The sequence below is a fragment of the Talpa occidentalis genome, unplaced genomic scaffold (assembly GCF_014898055.3).
Source record: "Talpa occidentalis isolate TD23 unplaced genomic scaffold, MPIMG_talOcc4v2.1 talOcc4.5, whole genome shotgun sequence".
Lineage (NCBI taxonomy): Eukaryota > Metazoa > Chordata > Mammalia > Eulipotyphla > Talpidae > Talpa > Talpa occidentalis.
This window is the reverse complement of record NW_023604861.1, coordinates 101,521,463-101,535,185: the sequence shown is the minus strand read 5'-3', so window position 1 is coordinate 101,535,185 and position 13,723 is coordinate 101,521,463. Positions and strand designations below refer to the sequence as shown.

The window sequence follows — 13,723 nt, the reverse complement described above, 5'->3', positions numbered from 1 at the left end:
TGTTCCCTATGTTTTAGGTTTTCTTATTGGTGCTGTGTACCACACACTGTGCCAAGGGGCTTCTACAAAGCTACATTTAGTTCCTGTGGTAACTGCTTGGAGAAGTGGCTGCAATCATCACTCCCATTTTGCAGAGGAAGAAAATGAGGCTCAGAGAGGTTTAGGAACTTGTCCAAGGGCAAAAAGTAAAAGTGGCAAGATCAAAAACATGCTTGCCTGATTGTAAGCCTGTGAACTTCCTACCACATTACACCACTTCCTAGATGGCTACATAAACACACACACACACACACACAAACACACCATGCCACAGAACTGTCACATCAGACAGCCTTTTGAATGGAACACAAAAGGCAAACCGTGTACCTCATTATCCAGGGATTCCAAGTGACTCTCAATCAAACTGTTTCCTTTTTGAGGGCAAGGACTGTGTTTTTTATATCTTCCTTAAAGAAAACAGCACATAGTTCTAAACACACAATAAACACTCATTTAATACTCGCTGGATTTAATGGAAATTCAGAAAGAAAGTAGAACCATGTCCTGGTTCAGAAAAGTTGATTAAACAACCCAAATAAACAATGAATTCCCTAAAGCTTTGAAAACCTTGACTAACATCAGTGAATGTTTTCTGGAGACAATGAGAATTTTGATCTGAAGTTAAACATTTCTAATCTCATCAAAACTATCTTGTGAGTAAAAACAATTCCTATCGGGCCTCCAGGTGGGATTAGAGGGAAGGGCCTCCCATGTTGCTGTTTTAAAACCTGTAAAACTAGAAGCTTTGAGACTGATGCAATCTTAGGATTTCGTTTGTTTTGTCCTTTTTTTCCCCAACTGTTATGAAGGAGACTACTGCTATTCTGAGAATAGAGCCAGTTATTACCAAATATTCAAAACCCCTTTTTCCATTTGAGGATGAGTGGGGGAGTAAGGGACAGCAGCCTCTCCAACTAGCATCTATGCAGGGGAGTTTCCAACTAGGTGGTGGGGGGCATATGGGTGGGGGTGGTGGAGGGTACCCAAGGCTCAAAGCAAATAGGGATGGGAATAAATGGAAAGAAATGACATACGATCTGATTAATTCCTAAGAATTTTTTTAGCCGAGATTTGATTGGAATGTCTGTATTTGGAGATCTCTGAGTATGGTGGAGCCCAAACGTGCATATTCTCTCTTCTTGATTTCCAAGTAAGTAGTACAGTAGAGAGGCAGGGCTGAGAGTGGGGGTTGTGGGAGGTAAATGATGGTAAAAGCAAAATGCCTGTGGACTCCAAAGTCACAACAGGGCAAGCTTATAGTCCAGATGTGCCAGGTAGACTGTATTACAGTTGGTTCTTGAATAACTCAGAGGCTACAGACAAGCACTGAAACTCCCCTGACTCCATCCCCCAAATTGAAGATGTTCAAATCCTTTATAGTCTTCCCTCTGTACCTACAAGTTCCACATCTATGGTTGGTTAAATCTGTGAAAGTGGAACCCAACGATAGAAAATAAAAAAAACTTCATTATCAGTAGACCCAAGCAGTTCAAACTTCGATTGCTCAAGGATCAACTATAGTTGACACATGAAGAGATTTGCTTGTGGTCTGGGGGATAGGAACACAGACTAAGGTTTAGGGATCCTGTATGCAACTTCTGCTTTTGCCACTTACTACAGTTTTATGATGCCTGGCAAGTTACTTAACCTTGTGGAGTCTTACTTTCCTCATCTGTAAAAAGGGAATAACAAGGATACACTTCTCAAAGGAATGCTGCGGATATGCCAGGAGTTAATGCATATAAGATGACAGCCTGAAACTGTGCACCTAAGAGGACCAGGGTGCACAGAAGGTTCTCAGGGAATGCAAACCACCAATGCAGATCTCATTGCTAATGAGAATATTTTGTAAATGCACTATTGTAAAATTTTCCGTGTTTTCACACACAATGAATACTTAAAAAAAAGCTCCTTGATGTATTTTGCAACTGACTCCCAAAAAGACTTTAGAGGGGGCAGAACAGAAATGATCACTCTTGTGTTGCAGGTGAGAAAGTGGAGGTCAACAAAGAGAAGGTGTTTGTAGCTCATACAAGACAAGCCAGGAATGCAGCTATGATCTCTGCCTCCAGCCCCCTTCACAGCTCCTGGGAGGAAACCAAGGGGCAAAACACCCCAGAACAAAGAACTGGAAGTCAGCCTGCCCATAACAAAGGACAAGAGAACTTGATTCCACTCTGTCTGGTCCTAGTATATTCATTTACATGTTGCTTGATTTTTATATGGATTTTTGCAACCCTTAGAGGCTGTGGTCTAAGGTTTGAAAAACACTGTTCTGGGGAGCCCTGGTTCCTAATGCTAAGTGAAAGTCCTGTTATTTCAACACAAATGGGAGTATTTGTTTACATTTTTGTTATAAAGCATTTTCAAACATATGGAAAAGTAGATATAAGAGTGGAATGAACCCCCATCGCTGCTCTTCAATTTCAAAAATTCTGATGTCCATGCCAATCCCATTTCATCTACACCTCTGGCCATTACCCCTGCTCCCTGATTTTTCAAAGCAAATATTCGGGAATTAAACGCAATATAGATAATACATTGGAAATGCTTAGCACAGTGCAGAGGATTACTGTATGCTCAACATATGGGAACAATTCTTACTATTATTGTCCAAAGCCAGACAGTTCCCAGCAGCAGGGCCAAGATTTGAACCCAGGTCTGCCTGGCTGCAATCAGGCTGCTTTGCTTGGAAATGGCTGTCCTATAAAAGTAGTAACCAGGGCTGGTGAAAGGAGTTCTAACAGGTCAATAGGGTTAATGAATTATATTAAAAATGTAAATCACTTGGCAAGTCCCCAACAATGAGGAATTTCAGGTTAGTAAGCAAAATTGAGGGAGCTGGTTTAAATATTTTTTAAAATAGCCCTTCACTATTTCAAGGATATTAGGACCCTGGGGCATGTCCCACAGAGTCTTGTGAGTGTTTTCACTTGTACTTGGTGAGGACAAGCAAGGTTCAGACTGACAGACCACATAGAACATTGCAGAGGGAAGACAAAGCCTTCTTACCTCTTTGCCCTGTCTTTCTCATCTTCATCCATTAGATTTTCTATGCAGTTTTTCCTGCAAAAAAGAACAGATGATTACCGTCTGCTTCTAGACCTTTCTTTGAGGTCTATTGGATGGTCATCATTTTGGTCTTATCTAACCCACATGACTTAGCCCAGAGATTCTCAAACTTTTTGGTTCCAGCAACCCTTTACACTCTTCACAATTATTGAGGACTTTGACGAACTCTTGCCTATGTGGTTAAAACTGGGAAATTTTAAATACACAAGCACTCATTCCATTAGGTTTCTAAGTGATGAAGTTATCAAATATCTAAACCATCTGCAAAACCCCACTGTAGATTCCTAAGAGTAAAAAGAGCAAGTGATGTGTTAATATTAGAAAAGTTGTTTCGACCTCCTGGACCCTCCCTGGAGTCCTCACATTGCACTTTGAGAACCGCTTTCTAGACCCAGCTCAATGAAACATTTGCTTTTCTGAAACAAAGTCACAAACTGCCCATGACTTTCTAAAGGAGAGCATTTATTTATCTGTTCATCCAAAATATACACACTTGTCTTACATGTAGCCTGCAGGGATGAGAGCTGCAAAGGAGGAACACACAGTTCTTATTTTAAGGCACTTACCCTCTCCTAGAGAGTCAAGTCACATTGTCACTATGTGACAATCCCAGAATATGCTTGCAGTCCACATTTATCAGGGACTACCTTGCTGCTGGAACCTCCACTTTCCTGGGCCACGGGTTCAATGACTATCAGATCACTGTTCTAGATCCCATTAGTCTTCAAAGCCACTTCCCCAATCCCTTCTTTCAGAGTCCTGCCCATCTGGGGTGCTCCTTGTCAGCAAGCACACCAAGTAGAAACACTTTCAGGGTGTCCATGAGGCCATGGCCCATTGGGGAGCTGGGGACAGAAGGTTGTTGTGATTGAGAGAGAGGAGTGTGGCTGGGATCACAGGTGGGGACGACAGAGGGGCTGAATCATTGTTACCCACCAGAGGGTTTGAAGCCAGAACTCCAAAACCCATACTTTGCAAAGGCTCTCAATAAAGTTTCAGGTAATTCTTCATGGAGTCAATGAATCTTTCTCTGAGATCATTTCACTTTGTGATTTGGGTTTGCTGTGTGCATGGGTACAGTTCTGAGCCAAAAGAAGAAGAAGAATTTTGCAGCCACAGTCTCTGTTTACACACATGCCCCATCCAGTGAATGGCAATCATATTTTACTGAGAGATTTGCAAGAAATGCCATTTGGCAGTCGAGACTTGTATCATAATTAAAATGGGGTTAACACATCTGCAAAAAGGCATGTGCTTAATGTTTTCCAGATGGAATCCGTTCAAACTTTAAGAGACGAAAATGCAGTGTCAATTAATTTAATGACACACTCCCCCAAATCTGTGCTCCCAGGGAAGTGGTGGCTGCCTGTGTGCCCAGGACATGAGGGAGAAGCCAGCCCAGAACGTCTATGACCAGGTGTCCCTGGACAGATTATATGCAGAGAGGCCGGTGGGCTTCAGTCTCGTTTTCTTAAGGTTCTGGAATCCTGTTTGGATGGCTGGGGTTGCTTAGTCATAAACAAAACATCTATAAATGACTAATAGCTCTTTTTATCAACCACATTGTCTCTGATTTATATCTGTTTGTCCTTAAACATTTCCTGAATCCATGAAACCTTGATGATCTACACCTACTTCCTCTTCTCCCCCATCGCTTCAGCTTCCTTCCCCCTAATTCCTGTCACTTGACCCCTGACTAAGCCACTCTGCACCTGTGTGAAAAGAAGGCACTAAGCAGAGTTCCCAGCAGCACCTGCCACCGAGGCCCCATGTCCTTACTGTTTGGTCACACCTGTTGTCTCTCGTGTCTTTCCCATTGTTTTTTCACTTTTTTTTTTTTTAAAGATTTATTTATTTATACAAGCACTGGGTATAGTCAGAAATGCGGGAGGTGAGAGAATTCACCAGAGCCAGAGTGGAGAGCAGAACGGAGAGCAGAACGGGCAGAAGGACCGAAGTACACTGCTGAGGGGAGCAGCGGGCGGCAGGAGAGGTCTGCGCACCATGTGGGACCCTCCTCCAGTGGCCGGGGAGCAGCCGGGGATCGAACAGGCGCTTCACAACCCAGCGCTCAACCACTGCGCCACCGGGGAGGCCCTGTTTTTTCACTTTTAAAAGGTGTGGTGAAACACACAGAGTTAGCCATTTTTAAGCCTATATCTACATCCTCGTCGTCTGTCCCTGAGCTCCATGTGCCACAGCCTAACACGGCTCCCAGTCTTTCAGGGATCACAGCTAATCCAGGCAGCAGTACTGATGACCTGCATTCAAAGATACAACTATGTCCTGGTGACCAAAATTGAAAACAGAAACTGCCTTATGTGAAGCAGCTATCAGCCAGGGGAAAAACTTGGCAGTCTGAGGAGAATCCAATGGCTCCAGCCCCTACCCTTGGCTGCCACCACTTTCTGAAAAAGCATAATTTCACTTCGTCTCCATCCAGTTCTGGGGTGGGGTGGGCTGGCTATAGTTATCATCCCCTTACAAATCAGGAAGTGCCACCCTGAAGGGCTCACTTATTTCTTCATGGTCTCCTAGCCCTGCGGACAGAGCCCATCTGGGGCTGTGACTCCTTGAAGCCAGCTTGGTGGTTCTTCTCCAACCATGGCTCGCTGACTGAGGATGGGTGGTTTCTCACATCAGAGTCACATCAGAGTCAGCCTGATTCAGATATCAGTCTGACCCTCTTGTTCTATGACCTTAAATGAGACCCTTAATCTTTAGGAGGGCCTGGTTCCCTCGTTCCTAACGTGAGACTTACACCTGGCAGGCAGAGATGGGATAAGGTGTAAATGAGAGGTGTGTCTGCGCGCATATGTGCAATATAGGGCCAGCATGATGCCTGGAGCACAAGAGGCCTCAAGATGCGTCCTCTTCACCCAGCCTCCCTGGCATAACTGTCCTAACCTCAACTTCCCATTGTGGTTCCTCAATCCCTCTAAGGCCAGTAATTCCACCTCATCCTTTTTCTTGTCTTCCTTAAGTGTCAACAAACACACTCTTTGCCCAGCAGGAAGGTTGCCCTGGGGTATTTGGGGTCACACAGATCTAAAATTGCAGATAGGTGCTCTGGCCAGAGAAAGGGAGGTCTGTATTGAGGGGAAGAGTGCTCTGGAGGCTCCCAGAGACAGGTGCTCCTCCCCTGCCTGCAGAGACCTCCTGTGGCTGCCAGCACATGGGGCTCTGAGGCAGCTGGGCAGGGTGGGGTGGGGAAAGAACTCAGGCCAGCCCAGGAAGCAGACCCATTGGAGAATGTAACCAAGAAGGCCGATGAGTACTGGGGATCAGTGGAAGCTGTATCCCCTGCAGTGAGGCAGAACCAGTGGGACACCTGGAACTCAGAGCTCCCGGGTTCAGTACCTACATCTCTGAATGGAAAAGGCAGTGGTGGTCAGCCTGGCTCTGCCATCAGTGGCTCTGTGTGGCCTTGGGCAAGTATATGTGATCCCAGCACTAGTACCTCACCTGTAAAGTGAGGATAACAGAAGGGTGTCCCTCACTGCACGACTGTCAGAAGAAAATGAGTTTATGAGAAAGCTCCAGTGCAGTCCCTGGCACAAGTAAGTCACTGAAAAAAATTTACCTGCTATTAATCACAGTATCAATAATGACAGTGAGCTAAGTGGTTAGTACTGTAGAGACTGGTATTTCAGCCTTTAAAATGTTATTGTTGCAGTCCATCAGTCAGTGTTGAAAAGTGTGTGTGTGTGTGTGCATGTGCGTAGGCATGGCAGAAAGACTGGTGCGCACACACACACACACACACACAATGGGGATGGGGCTGCCTGGAGTGGAAGACCTGACCAAAGTATCTAGTAAAAACTCAACAGAAACTTTGGTCCTTGCGAGGCTTTGAGGGGGAGGTGATGAGAGAATGAGAGAATGGAATTGAATAAACATGGGCAGAAATGACTTAGGAGGTCCTTCACATAGCAGACCTTCAACAAACATCTACTGGGTTTCACTGAACTGAACAATACAAGGGAAATGTGCAAATGACATTTTCATCAGCTAGGTATAATTTCTGCCCTAAGCATTCTATTGGGTTGTCAGAAATGCCATGACGTATTTTTTCCCATGTTTCCCAAGCAAAAATGCATCATGACTTTTCTGACAACACAGTAGAACACTCTTTCACAGTCACCTACTACCCTATTGATTGAAATTCTAGCCTTTGGTGAATACGGCCAAGAAAATAGCAAGGCAGGTATTTTCTCATGCCCATCTGTCCTGGCTCCAGTGTGTCAGCAGCACAACATGAGACTAATGAATCAGCCAGGTGACAGGGACCACTTGAGGCTCCAGAAAAGGCTACATGCAACATACACAGAAAGGGACGTTATTCTATCAGAGATTGGCCACGCTTTGCTGTAAAGGGCAGTCTAATAAGTATTTTAGATGCAGGCCATCCATCTAGTCTCTGCTGCAACTATTCAATTCTGCCCTTGCATGAAAAGCAGCCACAGACATTATGTAGCTGTTGCCCATTAAAACTTTATTTACAGAAACTACCTGTAGGCCAGACAGAAGCATTAAAATTATGGCTCAGCCTTCCGATGTGTCTTAATTTTAAACTTTCATACAGTTTTTTTAGGCCCTGTGGGTCATTCTGTATCATGATTTCTCCCATAATGACTACCAGAAGATTGTTGTGTTGTAGGGCCAATGTTTCCACAAAATAAAATCATGACATTTTCAAATTAGCTGAAAAATGATTTCAAATCCAGGTCCCAAGTCAGCTGGAGGATCCTAATATTCCTCCCCAACATACCAACCAAATCTGGTAAATTAAAAAAAGAAAAAATATTAAAAGCAAGAACAAGTAGAACTCAAGAGGCAATAATGACACACTTACCTCCCCAGTTGACTGGGGTTTATTTATTGTCAATAGCAAGCGTGCCTTCTGTCTTTCCAGCCAGCCCCTGGTGGGGGGACCTCATGTTATTTTGGATTGATGTCTGTATCTCTCATATGGGAACCTGATAATGATTTCTCCTCATTATATTTAAGAAATAAAAAGGCTTTTGAAAAACACTCACTGATGAACTGCTACATTTCTAGTCTTCTTCGGTCCTTTGAGGGAGGCTAGGAAATAACTTCCACATTTTAATTCTTCATCTACAGGAAAAACTGTTTTGGTTGCAATGATTCATTTTCTGAGGAAAAATAGCTTTCCTAAAGAAAATGGATAGTGAAATCCTGCAGGTTGCCTGTTCCTGCAACCCCAATTCCCCTCCAGCTGAGGCATTTTCATCACAGTCCAGCATACTCTGTGACTTGAGAAAGGCAAGGTGGATGGGTCCATCCTTAGCCCTGACCACTCCGGTGCTTCTCCTGATAGCTACGCCTCTCAGGACTTGGTGGAGACCTCACCGAGCCCAAGTTCCAGAAGAAACCAAGACAAGAACCCAACTCTGAACTCTGACCATGCCAGACTATGCTACAAGCTTCAGTCCACACTGAGGTTTTATCTGCCTGTTATGATCCTGGTTCCCCTTCCAAGAGTCTGATGATTCATTATTCAAGGAAATGGTGACATAAGAAATGAAGGAATGGATGGAAAAAGTTAGAAAATCTGTTATTAAGTGAATTTACAATGACATTCATTTGCTCAGCAAAGAAATTCCAAAATAGAAATGATCATGATATCTGGATCAAAGGGTCATCTTAACATAACAAATTATTTTTGTAATCTTTAGAACTTACATTTTAATTACATAATATTCCTTTTAGGAGACCCCTTTATATAGAGTTAGACAAACAGCACAGTGTAAACCTGAGAATCTAATGGATGTTAGTGTGTGGTCAGGGTGTGGACAACAGATGCCTATAAAAATCAGTAAGAAGAGGAAAAGGAGATTGATGAGTCATGCATGGAGCTGAGTCAGTGAAAGCCTTTGTTGGGAACTGCTGTTCAGATGCCACAGACAAACTGAAAAGAAGCCATAAAACGGGACTCAGCCCCAGCCTCTTTCCTCCACCTAACTGTTCATACTAATGCTCCTCTGGGCCCAGAACACTCATCCTAACTGTGCTCAAGTTTGCAAGGGAAGCAAAAGAAAAAGCTGTCCTTGAAACAAGAAGTCAAACTCCTTTTGGATACCCAGGCTGTGGAGTTTTTGATTTAATATCAGGGCTTCAAATAACATTAAATAAAAGTGTGGGATGTTTTGTGTGAATTGCTAAACATGGGAGGGAGCAGAATTAGTTTGGGAACTCATGAGATGTGGGTTTGCATGTCCTCCATCCTCTTCCTGCACTTAGTGTGGTGGCTTAGACATAGACTCAGGAATGAGTATCTCATTTGTAAATTTTGGGGTGAAACCCACTTTCTGTAGTCCATGGGAGAGCCCACTGAGATCGCTCTTCTTTGTAAAGCACTTCATAGAGAATGGTCTGGGCAAAAAAGGTGAATTACCCCCTTTCCTGCAGCACAGTGGTGAGAAACAAACCATGACTTTGAAATGAGAGCAGCTTGGGACCTTCCAAGTTTCAGGTAACTTGCCTAATGCCACACATCTTGACAGGACAACACAGCTTTACTCTGCATCATCTTCCCTCTTCTACTTCAATCATGTCTTTTCTTTACATTTAAAGCTAAGGACGCTGCCCTCCACACAAAGACAGGGGCTCCTGCCCACCACCTCTGCTCAGAGAGCCAGACCAGAGCATGAGCTGCAGGAGGCCCAGGGCACTCTCTCATGCTGTAAGATCTATTGAGACTTACTATATATTTAATGTGTTTGCTTTTCAAAGGTGTCCAGGAAGTTAGATGCTCTGGTGTCCCTCCTGTTGGCTCTTTATAGCAAAACTCAACTGAGAACAGTTGCTTCTTGGGGAAAAGCAAATGTTGCCCTGGTGTGTATGGGGGGGGTCCTCTGGAACAGGGGAGGTGGAAAGTTCATCCAAGCCACCAAGAGAGCCTCCCCACCTGACACAAGAGTCTGGTTTGATCTGGAGCTGCTGGGTGGGAAATCAGCTTTGGTGCCTGATGCCTAGATCTGTCTGCTAAAAAAAAAGAAGAAAGTTGGCGGGTGGTCGTGAGCCTGGCACAGCCTACTGAAGTGACCCCACGGACTCGGAGCCACTGGGGTCTCGGCAGGGGGTGCCTCCAGGAGAGAGCCAGCTCCACCCAATGGGAAGCAGCCTCTGAATAGGAGGGGGCAGAGGAGAGGCAATAAGGCTATGTGTGTGAGTTAGAAGGCAGTCACCACGAAAGGGGCTAGGGCAGCATTCATATTCTGCAGGCCCCATCAGCTCTGGTTAGCGGACAGTTTGCAACACAGAATACTCCATTCCCTCTCTTAGCAAGTTTCCTGCTCTCATAATAGAGAGCTTCCCACAATAGAGATAACAATGACTTGAATTTCTCTAGAGCTTTCCAGTGCCGCAGGAACATTTCACATATTCTCTAGTTCTATTCAAGGTGTCCACTATGACATGCAGATTGAGGTCTGTGGGCTCTGGGGTGTCTACATGAGCAGGACACAACAGCTTGGAAGCTGACCTTTCACCTCCATTTTCTCAAGAAACACCTGCAGCCCCTTCTACACAGAGCTTGCAGAAAGATGTGACCTACGAAAGTGACAATACAAACAGTACGGTGAGACACAAAGGCAGACAGAAACAGTAGCTTGGGCAGGAAGCCCCAGTCCCTGGGAGAGTGGACTTTAAACATTTCCACCAGGGAGACCGTGGTCACGGGCAGGAAAGCACTGGCCAACACGCAATCCTGCTAATCAAGCCAGAAGCCAGAAGAGAATGTGAGCCGGTCTGGAAATGTCTGTTTTTCACTGTTTTCACTGTTTAAAGGCCCATTGGGTTTTGTCCTGGTAGGACTAGAAATTTCCAGTTTCCTGATTTTGTATTCCTCATGATATAAATGAAAGATACCTTAGGTTTTTCTCTTTATACTCATCCAACCCTGGATATCTCTGAAGAAACTACAAGAGAAATGAGAAGTATATTATTTTTTCTTTTTTAACAACAGAGACCAAGTTCTCTCCTCTTACAAAAGTCTAATGAAGTGACCTTGATAAGTCATAATTCAGTCACTGGACAGACTCCCTTTTCACCCCAGTGCCAATGCTCCAGGTAGTGGCTCCAGTGTGTCAAGGAGAGTTCAAGACACAACTGTTTGGTCACAACAGTTGAGTCAGGGCTTTGGGATTAGGAAGTATAGGCCTGCGGCACTTTTGTGAGAAACTGTGCCATGCACAAAATAGAACACTAGTGAAAAAACTATGCATAAAGTTCTAACTCTGGTTTTCTCATTTAATCAGGACTATCTGATACCACATATTTTCCCCTGAATGACGCTATTCTACAATCACAAGAAATAACGCCGCAAACTTTAGGCAAAGAATAAAAGCAGTAAATGTGTGTGTAATGTGTACAACTACTAGTGGACAAGAATGAATGCGTCCAGGGGACAAGAGCCATATTCCCAAACACAGTACTCACAGCCCGACCTATTTTATCCCCACCTCCAGTTACATCACCCACCCTCCCTGCCCCCCATGTCTACACTGCCTGGATGGCCCGTTTCCACTGTCCAACAACCTCCTCTTCATCCCTCGAATCCTCCCCAGGTCATCTGAGGTCAGGGAAGCAGTCCTATCCTGTTCCCACTCCTGCCATCTTCACCTCACTATAGCAGCTACCTTTTTTTGCCACATTGACTGTGGCTATTCACAGCTCCTCACCTGTAGAGGTGACCCTCCAGAGGCAGGCCAAAACAGTTTACATCCCCTCTGCAGCTCTGCAAGTAGCAGGTGTTCCCAGGGCTCAGCACTGGGTTCCCAGGACAGGAGAAGAGTAGCAGAGAACTTTCATGCAGGAATCTGTTTTTAAAGTTTGGAGACAAGCCCGGTCGTTTGGTTCCCTGCAATAACTCACTGTAATACCAGATCTCAAAATTGGGATGCCGGGTGCTGCTGTGCTCAGACCCTGTTCCCGAGTCACCTTGGGCACTGGGCCCTAACCCTTTAGACTAATGGAAAACAGGGCAAACAGATTAAACCACGCTCACTCAGAAGACTGCCATCTGTACAACTCAGAAAGCTCCTTGCTCTGCCCAGCCCCTCTGGACAACACTAAACAGGCTTAGCCTGCCTGGGCAAACAGGAAAAGTAGGTCAGTTCAGCAGCACGGTTCTTCCACAGAGATGAACTAATGATGTGCACACAGTGTGCTCTGTGGAGACCGGGTGGTGCCGACTTTCGGCCCAGGCCCTAGGCTGCTCTCAGTCCCAGCCTGAGTGGCATAGACTAGTCTTGGGGTACACAGGTGACCCAGGTAATGAGGACAACTCAGAGAAACTTTGGGAAATGGCTCTCTAAAAAAGTGCAGAAAAAGCACAGCATGGATCTACCCCTGACACCCACTGCGCTTTTTGGCCTCTCAATCTGCTTCAACTGCGCTGGTGTACTGACCACCCTGACACTGCATGAACACCGCTGGCGAACGGTGGGGCTGCCCTCCAGCTCAGCGGCTTCCTCCAGCTCGCTCAGGATGCCTCTTCCTGCACTTCCCCCAAGGCTGCTGGTAATGACTAGGTGCTCACTGGATTTGACCTTAGCATCGGAACCAATGGGCACAGCATCCTGTGCAAGATGGGAAGGCACTACTTCAACCATTTCTGTTTAGTCAGGCTGCAGCTTTCTAGACTGGCCCCTCCTTTGGGTCTCTTGGGTCATAAATTGGACAAAGCACCAGACACTTTGAGGGAAATCTCCCAGAGCCAGGTGATCTAATCTACTTCCAGAAGCTGGTATCTGAATGCAGGTCATCCCAAGAGGCACAAATCTGGAGGCTGACACTGGGACTCCCTGGGAGTCAGGTCCTGCTCCCCAGAGCTCTTAAAAGGGCACAGGTCCCTGTGGCCAGCCTCTCAAATAGATCTCTGGCATCCCTGGAGCAGGGGGAGTCCCAGAAATTTCTCAATATAACAGTGGCCTTGGGACCCCAGGTGAGGCTGTTGCTAGTTATACTATAACTAACTATATATGCACATATGTATACTTTTAGATGGTTTTCTTTTAAAATGCTGGGTGTGTTTCCTCTTTACTTCATTTCTGTAATAAACCTCTCAGAAACATTCAGGTCTGAAACTCCATGACTTTGGGAATGCTCTCCCCACCTCTTTCAGAAATGAGCTTCTCTGAAGTTTTCTCTTTGGCATTTTCAAAATGGAAAAGGCAGAGGCCAGAACATTCTTTGGCCCTCAGGTCTTTGTTCACTCGTTGGGTTAGCACCTTGGGAGTCCCACTGCTGGCAAAGAGAGATGAGAACTGGCTGGCAGAGGCCAGGCCACAGAAAGACCCTGTGTTCAAAATGTGACCATCTTTGCCTTCTCACATTCTCAGGGTCCCGAGACTTTAGGACATAATACTCGGGAGCACCTGGAATGAGAGTCACAAAGCTCAGTGATGTCAGCTCAGGGGTTGTTATTATTAAAGCAATACAGGAATTTTTGAAATATCTACTTGGCATTTAAATAACAGATCCCAACAATGGGTATCAATTAGCTTTATTTTTAAATTCCAAAGATACCTGTCAGCTACCAGAGAACCTGCAAAGCAAACCCTTTTAAATGTACTTGCAATCTGAA

At 45.1% G+C, this 13,723-nt stretch overlaps 1 protein-coding gene across 3 annotated transcripts in view; it reads right to left on the bottom strand.

Moving 5' to 3' along the window:
- Positions 1-13,723, bottom strand: part of NPAS2 (neuronal PAS domain protein 2) — a 152,124-nt gene that overhangs the window by 83,722 nt on the left and 54,679 nt on the right. For all 3 annotated transcript variants that reach the window (XM_054701909.1, XM_037527976.1, XM_037527973.2), the window contains one exon: positions 3,052-3,105. In XM_054701909.1, coding sequence (XP_054557884.1) covers positions 3,052-3,083 — 32 coding nt within the window. In that variant the 5' untranslated portion in view covers positions 3,084-3,105. The remainder of the gene's footprint in view (positions 1-3,051; positions 3,106-13,723) is intronic.